General features: G+C 36.4%; 1 protein-coding gene across 19 annotated transcripts in view; it reads left to right on the plus strand.

Moving 5' to 3' along the window:
- Positions 1–12,930, plus strand: part of SDCCAG8 (SHH signaling and ciliogenesis regulator SDCCAG8) — a 257,776-nt gene that overhangs the window by 86,440 nt on the left and 158,406 nt on the right. For all 19 annotated transcript variants that reach the window (XM_055235059.2, XM_063613489.1, XM_063613496.1 and 16 more), the window contains 2 exons: positions 5,793–5,927; positions 8,963–9,079. In XM_055235059.2, coding sequence (XP_055091034.2) covers positions 5,793–5,927; positions 8,963–9,079 — 252 coding nt within the window. The remainder of the gene's footprint in view (positions 1–5,792; positions 5,928–8,962; positions 9,080–12,930) is intronic.

The following is a 12,930-nucleotide window of genomic DNA, read 5'->3' on the forward strand; positions in this document are numbered from 1 at the left end:
GGGAGATGAAGTTGCGAATTGAGTGTGGTGTGAGAGAGAATGGTATCAATAGCAAACACCACCTATTGTTCACACCTAGGAAATTTGTATTTTTTGGTTGTTTGCTGGAAACCATTTGCCTTGCTGAGTAGTTCTACTGTGTAGAGGTACGTTGATGAGAATTCCTGATAAGAAAGGAAAAACGAAGGCTGAAGTGTGCCTGGCAGTGTTCCAGGTGCCTTCCTATGTAACAGAACCTCTCTCTTTTACTGAGAGTTGTTTCATGAATAAAGGTGGTGACAGAAATGCAGCGCGTTTTTTATGTATCATTTATTTATTTATTTATTTATTTGTAACTTTTAGATTCAAGGGAGTACATGTGCAGGTTTTTTACTTGGGTATATTGCATGATGCTGAGGTTTGGTTTACAAATTATCTTGTCACCCCCTACATAAGCATGGTACCCAATAGCTAGTTTTCCAAGCCCTACCCCACTCCCTCCCTCTCCTCTCTAGTCATCCCCAGTTTCTGTTGTTGCTGTCTTTATATCCGTGAGTACCTAATGCTCAGACCCCACTTGTAAGTGAGAACATGCAGTATTTGATTTTCTGTTCCTGCGTTAATTCACTTAGGACTGTGGCCTCCAGTTGCATCCATGTTCCTGCCAAAGACCTGATTCCGTTCTTTTTCATGGCTGCATAGTATTCAGTGGTGTATTTATACCACATTTTCTTTATCCAGTCCATTCTTGATGGGCACCTAGATTGATTCCATGTCTTTGCTATTGTGAATGGTGCTGCAATGAACATGTGAGTACATCTGTCTTTTTGGTAAGACAATTTGTTTTCTTTTGAACATATACCCAGTAATGGGATTGCTGGTAGAATGGTAGTTCTAAGTTATTTGAGAAATTTCCAAACTGCTTTCCACTGTGGCTGAACTAATGTACATTCCACCAACAGAGCAGAAGTTTCCTTTTCTCTGCAGCTTCTCCATGGTCTGTTGTTTTTTGGCTTTTGAAAAACAGCCATTCTGACTGGTGTGAAATGGGATCTCACCGTGGTTTTGATTTGCATTTCTATGATGATTAGTGTATTAGTTTGTTCTCTCACTGCTATAAAGAAATACCTGAAACTGGGTGATTTATAAAGAAAAGAGGTTTGATTGGCTCACAGTTCTGCAGGCTGAACGGGAAGAATGGCTGGGGAGTCCTCAGGAAACTTTCAGTCATGGTGGAAGGGAAGCAGGCATGTCTTCTGTGGTTGGAGCAGGAGGAAGAGAAAGCAGGAGGAGGCGCTACACGCTTTTAAACAGCCAGATCTTCTAAGAACTCACTATCATGAGAGCACCCAGGGGGAAATCGCCCCGACGATCCAATCACCTCCCACCAGGCCCCCCTCCAACATCAGGGATTACAGTGCGATGTGAGATTTGGGCGGGGGCAGAAGTCCAAACCGTATCATTCATGAGTGATCTTGGGTACTTTTTCGTGTTTGTTGGCCATTTGTATGTCTTCTTTTGAGAAGTGTCTGTTCATGTCTTTTGTTCATTTTTTAATGGGGTTGTTTTCTGCTTGTTCAATTGTTTACTTTCTTTATAGATTCTGGATATGAGGTCTTTGTCTGATACATAATTTGCGAGTACTTTCTCCCATTCTGTAGGTTGTCTGTTCACTCTGTTGATAGTTTCTTTGGCTGTGCAGAAGCTCTTTAATGTAATTAGGTCACACTTGTCAATTTGTGGGTTTTGTTGCAATTGCTTTTGAGAACTTAGTCATAAATTCTTTCCCAAGGCCCATGTAGGAAACACCCAGAATAGTGTTTCCTAGGTTTTCAGCTAGGATTTTTTAGTTTGATATCTTACATTTAAATCTTCAATTCATCTAGGGTTAATTTTTGTATATGGTAAAGGGTAAGAGCCCAGTTTCATTCTTCTGCATATGGCTAGCCAGCTATCCCAGCACCATTTATTGAACAGGGAATCCTTTCCCCGTTGCACATTTTTGTCAAGTTTGTCAAAGATCAGATGGCTGTATGTGTGTGGCTTTATTTCTGGGTCTCTATTCAATACCATACATTGCTGAGCTAGAGTCATTGAAGTTGATTTTGTCCCTAGTAAGCACTGGCTGACATTTGATCTCAAGATCCTGCTCTAAATAAAGATTTCTGTGACCTTGAACAATTCACTTAACCTCTCTAAGTTTCAGAGGGTAAATAAAGTTAATAATACATCAAGAATTGATAGGATTAAGTGAGATAATGTTTAGAAAATATCTAACATAATGTCTGACTTACCATGGGCATTTAATAAATTTTAGCTTGTGGCTATTGTTTTAGAGAAAGAGAGAAGGAGCCTTATTAGATAGATTTCTTGGCCCTTCATGTTAGGAAAAGCAGACAGACTTTTATATAAAGCCAAGCTTTACCTTTTACTTATTAGTTTGAATGAACTTGGGCAAGTTACTTAGTTTTCTGAATCTCATTTTTTCAAAGGACAATTAATTCCATATAATTCCTTTTCTAGGGGATTTAATTATTTATTAGAGACAGGGTCTCACTGTGTCACATAGGCTGGAGTGCAGTGGTGTGATCATAGCTCATCATATCCTCAAACTACTTGTCTCAAGCAATCCCCCTGCCTCAGCCTCCTAGGTAGCTAGGACTACAGGCATGTGCCACCTTGCCTGGCTAATTGAAAAAAAAAATTGTAGAATTGGGGTCTCATTACGTTGCCCAGGCTGGTCTTGAACTCCTGGCAGTCCTCCTGCCTCAGCCTCCAAAAGCAGTAGGATTCCAAGCATGAGCCACAGCACCCGGCCTTTCTAAGGGGATTTAAAGAGAGAACGCATATCACACTGCCTGGCACAAGAACATAATGACTGACCAATTAATCATAACATTGTAAGTGCTAGGTAGTTAAAGTTAGTGCTAGAACAAGAATCTCTGCTTTCCTAACAGTAGGAATACTTGTGAAACATATTTTCTTTCTTTCTATGTTTTTTTATTCCTCCCTTACTGTTCTTTTTTTTAAAAAAAATTCCATTTGTGTGGGAAGCTGTAGGAGAACAGATGCCTTCTACCTAGACAGGTTTGAATCATTCCCCATCAACAGTACTTGCTGTGAGTTTGTGTGTTATCTTCAATAATGGTCCTTGGTTGCACTGAGCACTCAGCTTTGTTAGTTCATTCAGCCATTGATCATTCATTTATTGAGCACCCCCTGAGGTCCACATGTTTTCTCGATTGCTTTCCTTGACAGTATCCACTGTTAAAATCCTTAATTCTTGTGTCTCTTGCATAGGGAGTACAGCTTCATACCATGTTCAATACACTAGAGACTGCTCTGCAGAAATTTCTATCAGCCTCTCCCAACCTGGGTGTCCTTGTCTCTTCCTTGCCCCTGTCAAAGTTTAAAGGACTTACCTGATGTCAACGTCCTGGACATCCAGCAGTGTTGCAGCTGTGTCTGTGTTACTTGTGGCTCTGCAACAGATGTGGATGGAGAAGCTCCTGCCGTGTAATGTTGACTTCCAGATGGTGGGCGTGGGGAAAAAGAAGGTGTAACAACAGGAGGGGAGACCTCAGAAAGTGGGCGACAGGAGGTAGCAGACAGGTAGCGGGCAAAGGAAGGAAATGATGGGTGGCAGAGGGAGGAATCCGAAGGAAGGGGCGAGATTTGTGACATGCCTTAGAAGAGAAATGGACTAGAATTTATAATTAGCAAAATAAATGTCAGTATATTTACTTCAAAAACCATACAATGTTAAGATGTTTACCATCAGTTGTATATGTCCACATAAATAAGTAAAATATGATTTTTAGTAGCTGGTAATTAAAGTTTGTTGCTGTCATATGGTTCCAGAAAAGCTATAATTACACATTCATAATATATATGCTCATGAACTCGAAATTTTAAATTAAGAAATGAAATTGATATTTTTTATTTGTTATATTTAACTTCTTTTCAACCTTAGGTTGATATTGTAATGTGCCCAAGAATATTTTTTAATTTGTTATTAGTAAAGCTAATTGTATGTGAAAATTAGATTTGTAGACAATCCTTTGATGATAGGGACGTATAAACAACCATAAGTCAAATATAAAATTCTCCATTACCTTTAGAAAAGTTAATATATCTGCCTAACTTATTTTCATAGGGTCAACTTTAACTAGTTCTGTAGTTCAAAGGCAGATACTTATCTTCGTTTTATTGATGTCAGGGTCTTAATTTACTAAAACTTTGGTTCAATGTTGATTTTTATCATAGAATTTTAGTAATTGATTTCAGTTATAAAACTGAATTCACACCCATGTCAGCATACAATGGTAAATTTCAAACATCATTATTTAAAATGTGTCACCAGTTCTTGTTTTTTTTTTTTTTTTTTTTTTTTTTTGAGACGGAGTCTCACTCTGTCACCCAGGCTGGAGTGCAGTGGCGCAATCTCGGCTCACTGCAACCTCCACCTCCCAGGTTCATGCCATTCTCCTGCCTCAGCCTCTCCGAGTAGCTGGGACTACAGGCGCCCGCCACCACGCCCGGCTAATTTTTTGTATTTTTTAGTAGAGACAGGGTTTCACCGTGGTCTCGATCTCCTGACCTCATGATCCGCCCGCCTCGGCCTCCCAAAGTGCTGGGATTACAAGCGTGAGCCACCGCGCCCGGCCGAATTGATAGGTATTCCTGTATGTTCTGCTGCTTCTACATTTTAAAAACAGCCAGTACAGTAAGACATTAAGAGCCTAGAAGAGTGACTTCCTGGAAAAGAACAAAACATAATTGGAAACCAAAAACTATAAAGGATAAATCTAAGATCTAGAAAGCATTTCTAATCTTGAGAAGAAAAACTGAGAACCTAATATCCATAGAGTCCATTGGAAAGCCATTTATTCTAATTATTTATTCATTCATCAAATATTTGGTATCTCTTGAGGAACTTCTACTCTAATGAGGAAACAGACAACTAAAAACAGTGGGATGAGTACTGTGGTCGAGGTACACAGTACCTCGTGGTGTGATGGAGGTATATATACTGAGATTGTAGGAGCACATGCCATAGTGATATTCAAAATATTGATCTCTACAGTGTGGGAAACAGTGAGAGTGGACACAGGCTACAAACAACAGGCATGACTGTCCCAGTGCACACTAGCTGAATATCAACCCTGAACGTGGGAAGGGTCACCTATTTTGTGCTGGGAACTGGAGTCAAGGAAGACTTCCTAGAGGAGAGGAGATAATGGCTGAGCTGAAACCTATAGGAGAAATGAGGGAGAACTAGATAATAGGGGGGCAGTTGGGGTTTTACCAACAAAGGGCACTGCACAGAGCCTCTTCTTTGTTGGTTTGCGGGAAGGGTAGTGGGAGCCGTAGCAGACCAGTTGCTCTCTCTAAAGAACTTCCTCCCTAACTCTCCCCATCAGTCCTTTTATACCTTCCATGTGGAAGAAGGGTTTAAGAGTTGTATGCTTCTGTATCTCCTCTGAATTTATTTATGGCACTGTGTTTCATAACTTAATTGGGTGTTTGATAACTGTCACTTTAGGGTTTCAACCAAAACCTTGATTTTGTCATCTTGTTACACATTTTTCAAAATGAGGTTAGAGATCAGGGGAATGAATAGGAGAGAAGTACATATTTCAGTTCACTGTGCATAGGTGAATAGAGGAAGGAGAAACATGAACATACACAATACCCAGAGAAATGGCTCACAGAGCCCAGTGACTATGCTGAGACACTATTAATTCAAGAAAGTTTTAGTGTTTGATTTGTCAAATGACATTATTGTTTAGGACTCTTATTTTCCCTTACAGATGCTGATCTTGTCTCAGAATATTGCCCAACTGGAGGCCCAGCTGGAAAAGGTTACAAAGGAAAAGATTTCAGCTATTAACCAACTAGAGGAAATTCAAAGCCAGCTTGCTTCTCGGGAAATGGATGTCACAAAGGTACAGAAAGAGATTTTAGTGTAATCGTTACTTAAGGAAATATTTTCTTTGAAAAATGTTTTCCTAATGTACAAAACTCTTACTGTTATCAGGAGGAAGTTTGGAGTAGAAAAGTTTTGTGATTTCAAGAATAATAAAAGGCCACCTAATGGTTACTCAGCAAACATTCAGTTACTGTATGCAGCCCCTTAGTGGGTATTGCATGTACAAGGATGAATTAGACACCAGTCATGGCCTTGAAGAGCTTAAGGGTTAACTGGCAGAGACAGACTTACAAATAAATAAGAGTTATATTACTTTAATTATTGAATATTTGATAAACCTCGTTTTTCTAAATTAATTAAGAGTGCTTTGTTTTTGCCATAGATAGCATAAGGTTGGTGTTTACAATAATTGCCAAAGACATATATTGACAACTTAAAAGGTGTGCTTGACATAAAAAATCTTCCACTTCTTTTCCTTTTCAGACTTGGTCATTAAAATAAAGATTCTAATCCTACATGATCTTATTGGTGCTTAAATTTATACTTTAAAATACTACATTGTCTGTGCTATGGGCATCATTGGTTCGTGAATCAAGAACTAAAATGTTCAATGGTCTTTACTGGCAATGATTAAGATATATATTGTAAGAAATACTAGAAGTCCATCTAGATTTCAATCGTTAATTGCTTTAAAACTAAGAAACTAATAAAATCAATTTATTTTTTACCACTGAATACACAGGTAATTTGCTTAAAATACTCTTTGCATATTACTTTTTATTCCTCAATGTGTTTTCCTAAATTTCGACTGATTTGTAATGCCATTGTTGCTCTATAGTTGAATAATTAAAATTAATTTTAACATGTATTAGGAAAGGGAGCCATTTTACCCTTTTTCTTGAGTTTCTATAATTCTCCATTTGCTTTTAAAAATTCCTATTGGCTAATGTAGAAGTTTAAGAAGCTCAAATTTTTGTGCGGAGATAGGGTGGAAGCGAAGGAATTAGCTCAGAAGGATGGGAGTACTTAACCTAGATTCATAGGGGAAAGCTATGATAAGACAGTTTTCAGTTGTTAATAGAGAGGCAGCTTTCTGTTGAAATCAGTACAGCAGAGAGAGAGTTCTCTGTCTCAAGAACTAGCTGAAAGGACATATGCATCAGAAGAGCGATTAGACTAAATCGCCTTGAAGTTGCTTCCAACGTGGAGATAATATAGTTCTGGTTCAATTTAATGTGTTAATTTATTTGAAATAGAATTTGAGTGCTGTGGATAAACATAGCAAATGCTGAACTGAAAGTAGTAAGGCAGGGAACCGTAGGAGTAAAATGAAGGGATAAAATAATTTTAAATAAGACCTGATGCTTAAACAGTTTTTACATAACAAGTTTGTATTGGTGTTGGGTTTTAAACATCATGGTTGTATAATTATTATCTTCTGATGTTATCAATTCGGGATTTTATTCCATTTTATTCATAGATATAAATAATAATAGTGAAAATTGAGAAAGAAAATAAAGTATGGCTCCTCTCATTTTTTTCCTGTCACTCTGAATTTGTAATTTTTATTTAGGTTTAAAATTAATAGTTTTTATAAACTTATAATTTTTGAAATGGGAAGAATAGGCTCTCTCACACTGAAGGCATTTGAACTTCCAATAGAATTTTAAATAACTTCTTTATTGTTCTAGCTTTCTGAGGGCTACTGGGGAGAAGCCTGTTGACTTTTTCTTCTGTCTTGTCACTATAGCTTTTAAACGTAGATTAATTTATTTTTAAAATTACTTTTAAGGTTCTGTTTTGTTTGGAGACAGGATCTTGTTGTATTGCGCAGGCTGGAGTGCAGTAGCTATTCACAGACACTACCCCGGTACACTGCAGTCCTGAGCTCCTGGGCTGAAGCCATCCTTCTGCCTCAGCCTCCAGAGAAGTGGGACTACAGGCATGCGCTACCATGCCCAGCTTCAATACATATAGGTTTTATACCTTAGTCTATTCTAATACCTCAGTAATGATGAAACTGATTTCTAAAGGTTCCAAAATCATTATTTTTGGAGAAATACCAAATACTTGAAAAGTTTCAAGAAAGCATAACTGTGAGATATTATATTAAGAGCCATATATTTGTAAATTAGAAGCCAACTTAGCTGACTTTTACATTAATTGAACTTTCTATAGGTTCTCAGTTCTCTCAAAAGGCCCATAATTTGCTTGTTTAGATTTATCTGCTAATTACACTTTTCAAATATATTTCCATGTCTGTAGCAGTCCTAGATTGGAAAAAATAAATAAAACAAAGTTCTTAGTGTTAAGTATAGAGGATGATATACAACACTTTTAAGATACTATGTATGTTCATTATTGATGCCATATTACAATTATTTCATTTAAATGCATATTTTCCTTTTATATTGAATGTTAGTCATAAGTGCATAGTGTGCTTAGTTCCAGTCTATGGCTTTTGCCAGAAAATCTTCCTTAACTTGAATATCTCGTATTGTGTATGATAAGATGACATCTGCAAACCTTGCAGTCAATACTGGATATTACAGACCTAAATATCAATAGTATGTCTATCAGCAGACAAAAATTCCTTTATACATTTCCTTTTAAAGAGCATAACTGAGGAAGTCTTTAAAAGAAAAGTTTGTAATGTAGAGTGAATGTTTAACTGTATCAGTGTGAATGAATAATAACATAGCTTAACATTTTAACTACTAACTTTACCTATTTAAAGGTTAGATGATAGTGCATTTTGGTTGATAATACGCAATTGAAACTGTTATGTAAAATAATCTTGGGCACATTAATTAAATTCCTTAGTTATGATTTATTTATCTGTAATTTCAAGTTGTTAGAATCAATAATCCCCGATGTTGCTTCTGAATCTTAACAAGCTGCATTGAATATTCTAGTAGAAAATGGCATTCTTAGAAAAGTTTTGTTGTATTTTATCTATATGACCTCTAGGGGGCACCAAAAGATCTAATTGCAGGCATTGCCTGGTAGATTCCAGCAGGTAATCATCCAGTTTTTTTTACAATCTAACAGGTGTGTGGAGAAATGCGCTATCAGCTGAATAAAACCAACATGGAGAAGGATGAGGCAGAAAAGGAGCACAGAGAGTTCAGAGCAAAAACTAACAGGGATCTTGAAATTAAAGATCAGGTAAGAGAGGACACAGCATAAATTGCAGCAATTATAGATATGAGTAACATTCTCAAGTTGATGTTGTTTTATTCCTAATTTATTTATTTGTATTGTTTCTAACTAATGGGATGATCCAGTTTATACTGTTAGGAAAATTTCTTTTATAGTTGCCTAAAATTATCACCTTTCACATGAAATGGTGAGAATACAACAGCATGCATATAAAATTCCAATCTGACAGGTCATAAATATACATTTGGATATGTGTATCTATTACTTACAAAAGTAAAAAGAAATGTTCTAATGCACAGTTTGAACCTAAAATATACATACATAAAGTTCTTGAAAGATGCCAACTTGAATCCAATTTTAAATGAAAAAGTTTAAAATTCGTAAGATGAGATGAGTTGATATGTAAATATGTCAATCAAATTGATTGTTGGCAGAGTGAAACCAGTTTTAACTAAGATAACCATGAATACGTTTGTTCATGAAGCCCAAATACAGTGACATTAGAAATGTTAGTGGATAAAAGCTGCGTACTTTAATTTCAGTTTGAACAGATGTTTTATGTTATATCTTTATTGAGATGAAGTAGATAACTCCAATTTTAGTTGACAACATGGATAAAGTTTTTAGAGAGGCAGTTCTAATAGGCTGACTTTTGATTTTCTATTTTTGTGTTACAGTACAGGACCTTGAAGGTTTTCATTCTTTATATTCAATGAAAGTAGGTTGTTTATTCAATTAAAATAGTAAGACTGGGTTCTTAGTGTCAATATTTTAAAATAATTGTCTTAGAATTTAGAAGTAGGTCGCTCCAAATAAGTTTTTTTCAAATATGCTTCTAGTTCGAGGTTTTTCGTCATATTTTCCAACATATTTTCTCTTTTGAGCCAATGAAGTCTTTACAACAAATGATGCAAAGACAATTGGGAAAAGTACTGAAAATGAAAGTGATAATGAAGATTACAACAAAAAGCTTTTCAAGTAATAACTGAAACCCTTAGTACTAAATTAAAATCCTGGCAAGCAAAGTAAAATTCTGCTTTTGTACCACTATATTTGGTGTTGTAATGGGTTTTAAATTTTCAGAAGACTTTTAATTATTAACATGTGCAAATAATGAAACATTTTATTTCATCCAGTTGGGGGCGTGCCTGATAGTGGAATGGAAAATGCTTTCTGTCAGGGACTGAAGGCCTCGGTCTACTAAGTTTGTCACAGATAACTTTTCTTTCCTGATATATTGTAATTTTTAAAAAAGGAATCAATATATCGGCATACTTTTGGCCTTTTGTATTATTCTACAGCATTCTGACAGCATAATATTTTGGACTAACTGCAAAAATACATCAGGAAAGAGTCTCAGTTATTTAAAATTCCATTATAATTTTCTACAGGAAAAAAAATCAGGAACAATAGGAGTATAATATCACTTGTAAAGGAATAACTTGTTTAGAAGCATTTGCAATATTAGAAGTATTTGCAGTATTAAATCTCATTTTAATTAATCCGTGATGGTATGGAGGCTAAAGTTGCAGGATTTACAAGGAGCAGTTTTCATTTGTAAACATTTTCTGATAATAGTGAAACAATAGTAGTTTTCATAATGACGTTTAGTGGTATGTTTTTAGTTAGAGATGTGCCTTTTTAGGAGGTCACAGCTTAGGAATAAAACCTCTGAACAGTTACAAGATGTTTGTGATGTGATGTGAAGTGATATGCTTGTTACCATTTTTTTTTGCCCAGGCAGAATGTGAGGAAATCTTATAGGTACTCTTTTTAACTATTTTGTATTGAACAGACAGTTTCAGAAAAGAAAGTCGTGGTGTCTCATTCCATGGATGATTTGGAGTAGCAAAGCAGCAATTGTTCTTTAGTCTTTCAGCCATGACCTGACCTTCTGTCTGTGAGACCAAAGAACTACTTTGCTTGGCCACCATCTGCACTCAAGAGAGAAATTTACATTTAACTTTTAAAAGCGGGGCATGTTGAGCATTTATCTGAAATACCTACAATAATATAAAGTAGATTAAATGTTTAAGTGTTGTGTATCTTACAATTCAGCATCACAAGCAGGCTATCTGTAGGTTTGCAAACAGGGTGTTCTTCATAATATAGTCATTTTATTCATATTTTAGTTCGTCTGACCACTTGATACATTTTTAAAGTAGGTGGGAAACTGTGAGATTGGAATGTGTGAGAACAAGAGCTTTTTTGATGTATACAAAATAGGGCAAATGGTTGACCACCAAAATAATTTTCCTTGTGACCTGAGCCTTGGCTCTGGCATAATTAGAAGGAAAGGTTAGGAGAGTAACAATGGCAGTCTCTTCCACCCACTTTCTTCTTTTCTTCTTTATATTGTGTCAGGAACCGATGGGCGGATTATCCTTCCCATCAACTCCTTTGTATCTCTTCAGCTTAGAGAATTCTTGTCAGCCTCAGAGGATGCTTCTTGCACCAGAAAAAAAAGGCATTTGGTATGGAGGAGAATGTGAAATATGCACTTTGATTTTTATTAGGAATTTTTTTAGGCGATGATTATACACACACACACACACACACACACACACACTCGATCAGGGGAATTTAAAAAGATGTATGAGGGTATAGGGAATATTGTAATGAGTCCTCACATCTCCATCACCTACACTCATCATTTTGCCAATCCTGTCCCACAGTCCTTTGCCGTCTATCTCACTGTTTTTCTTTCCACTTCTGTCCTCATCGTCACCTTCATCTTCTTTGTCATGTTTTTTCTGCTCCACCTTCTCGTCTTCATCTTCCTCTTCTATCTTCTTCTACTACCTCTTTTTCTTCTTTTGCAGAAGTATTTTAAATGGATCTCAGACCTTATGTTATTTTACTCATAAATACCCATGTGGATCTATGAAAGATATTTTTACATACTATGTCATTATCATACCTAACAATGTTAACAATACTTCTTTAATATCAAATAACACCCAGCCTATATTCACATTTCTTTGTCTCAAAAATGATTCTTTTACAGTTGGTTTATTCAAATTAGGAGAACAAGTATGTTTTTGTATGTTAGAATTATCCGGTGTTACCCTTTTTAATAGGAAATAAACAGAACTCTTAGCAAAATTTCATCTTTCTTTGTTGTTGTCTGTTAAATTTTGTACATAATGTTTTGATTGTGCTTTATTTTTATAAAATGCCTCATTATCATTCTAAAGAGGTATAAATTAATCCTACAGCAAAGTATGTGAAGGAAATGGCTACCACGCAGCATTCCTGATAATCATATCCCAAAAGGAGCTTCCTAGCATCCGAAACCCCAAATTCATCATCAATTTCACAGCCTTGTATTTAAGATTTGGAAATGTTGCAGGAAGCCCTAAAATTACAAGGATGAGTTGACCTGAAATGAGTGATGCATAAATAGTTTTTTTGTCAACTTCCCTTTTGGTAATTGAATCTCAGAAGACGATTCTTTATAGCCCCTAACCTTTGATTAGGGCCCAGTGCAAAGTGAAAATACAGGACCCTTTTGTTCAGAAAGCAGGAAAGAAGTGATATTAAAAAGAACTAAAATATAAAACATTTTCCTTTCTTCTTCAGTCTCTCTCTCCTTGCCCCTCCTCCCTCACCAACCCAGGCTGGACATGCCTTCTTTTTTTTATTCATTTTTATTTTTTTATTTTTTTTTAGGACGGAGTCTTGCTCTGTCGCCCAAGCTGGAGTGCAGTGGCTTGATCTTGGCTCACTGCAAGCTCCGCCTCCCGGGTTCACGCCATTCTCCCGCCTCAGCCTCCCGAGTAGCTGGGTCCACAGGCGCCCACCACCACGCCTGGCTAATTTTTTTTTTGCATTTTTAGTAGAGATGGGGTTTCACC

Source organism: Symphalangus syndactylus, chromosome 19 (genome assembly GCF_028878055.3).
Source record: "Symphalangus syndactylus isolate Jambi chromosome 19, NHGRI_mSymSyn1-v2.1_pri, whole genome shotgun sequence".
NCBI lineage: Eukaryota > Metazoa > Chordata > Mammalia > Primates > Hylobatidae > Symphalangus > Symphalangus syndactylus.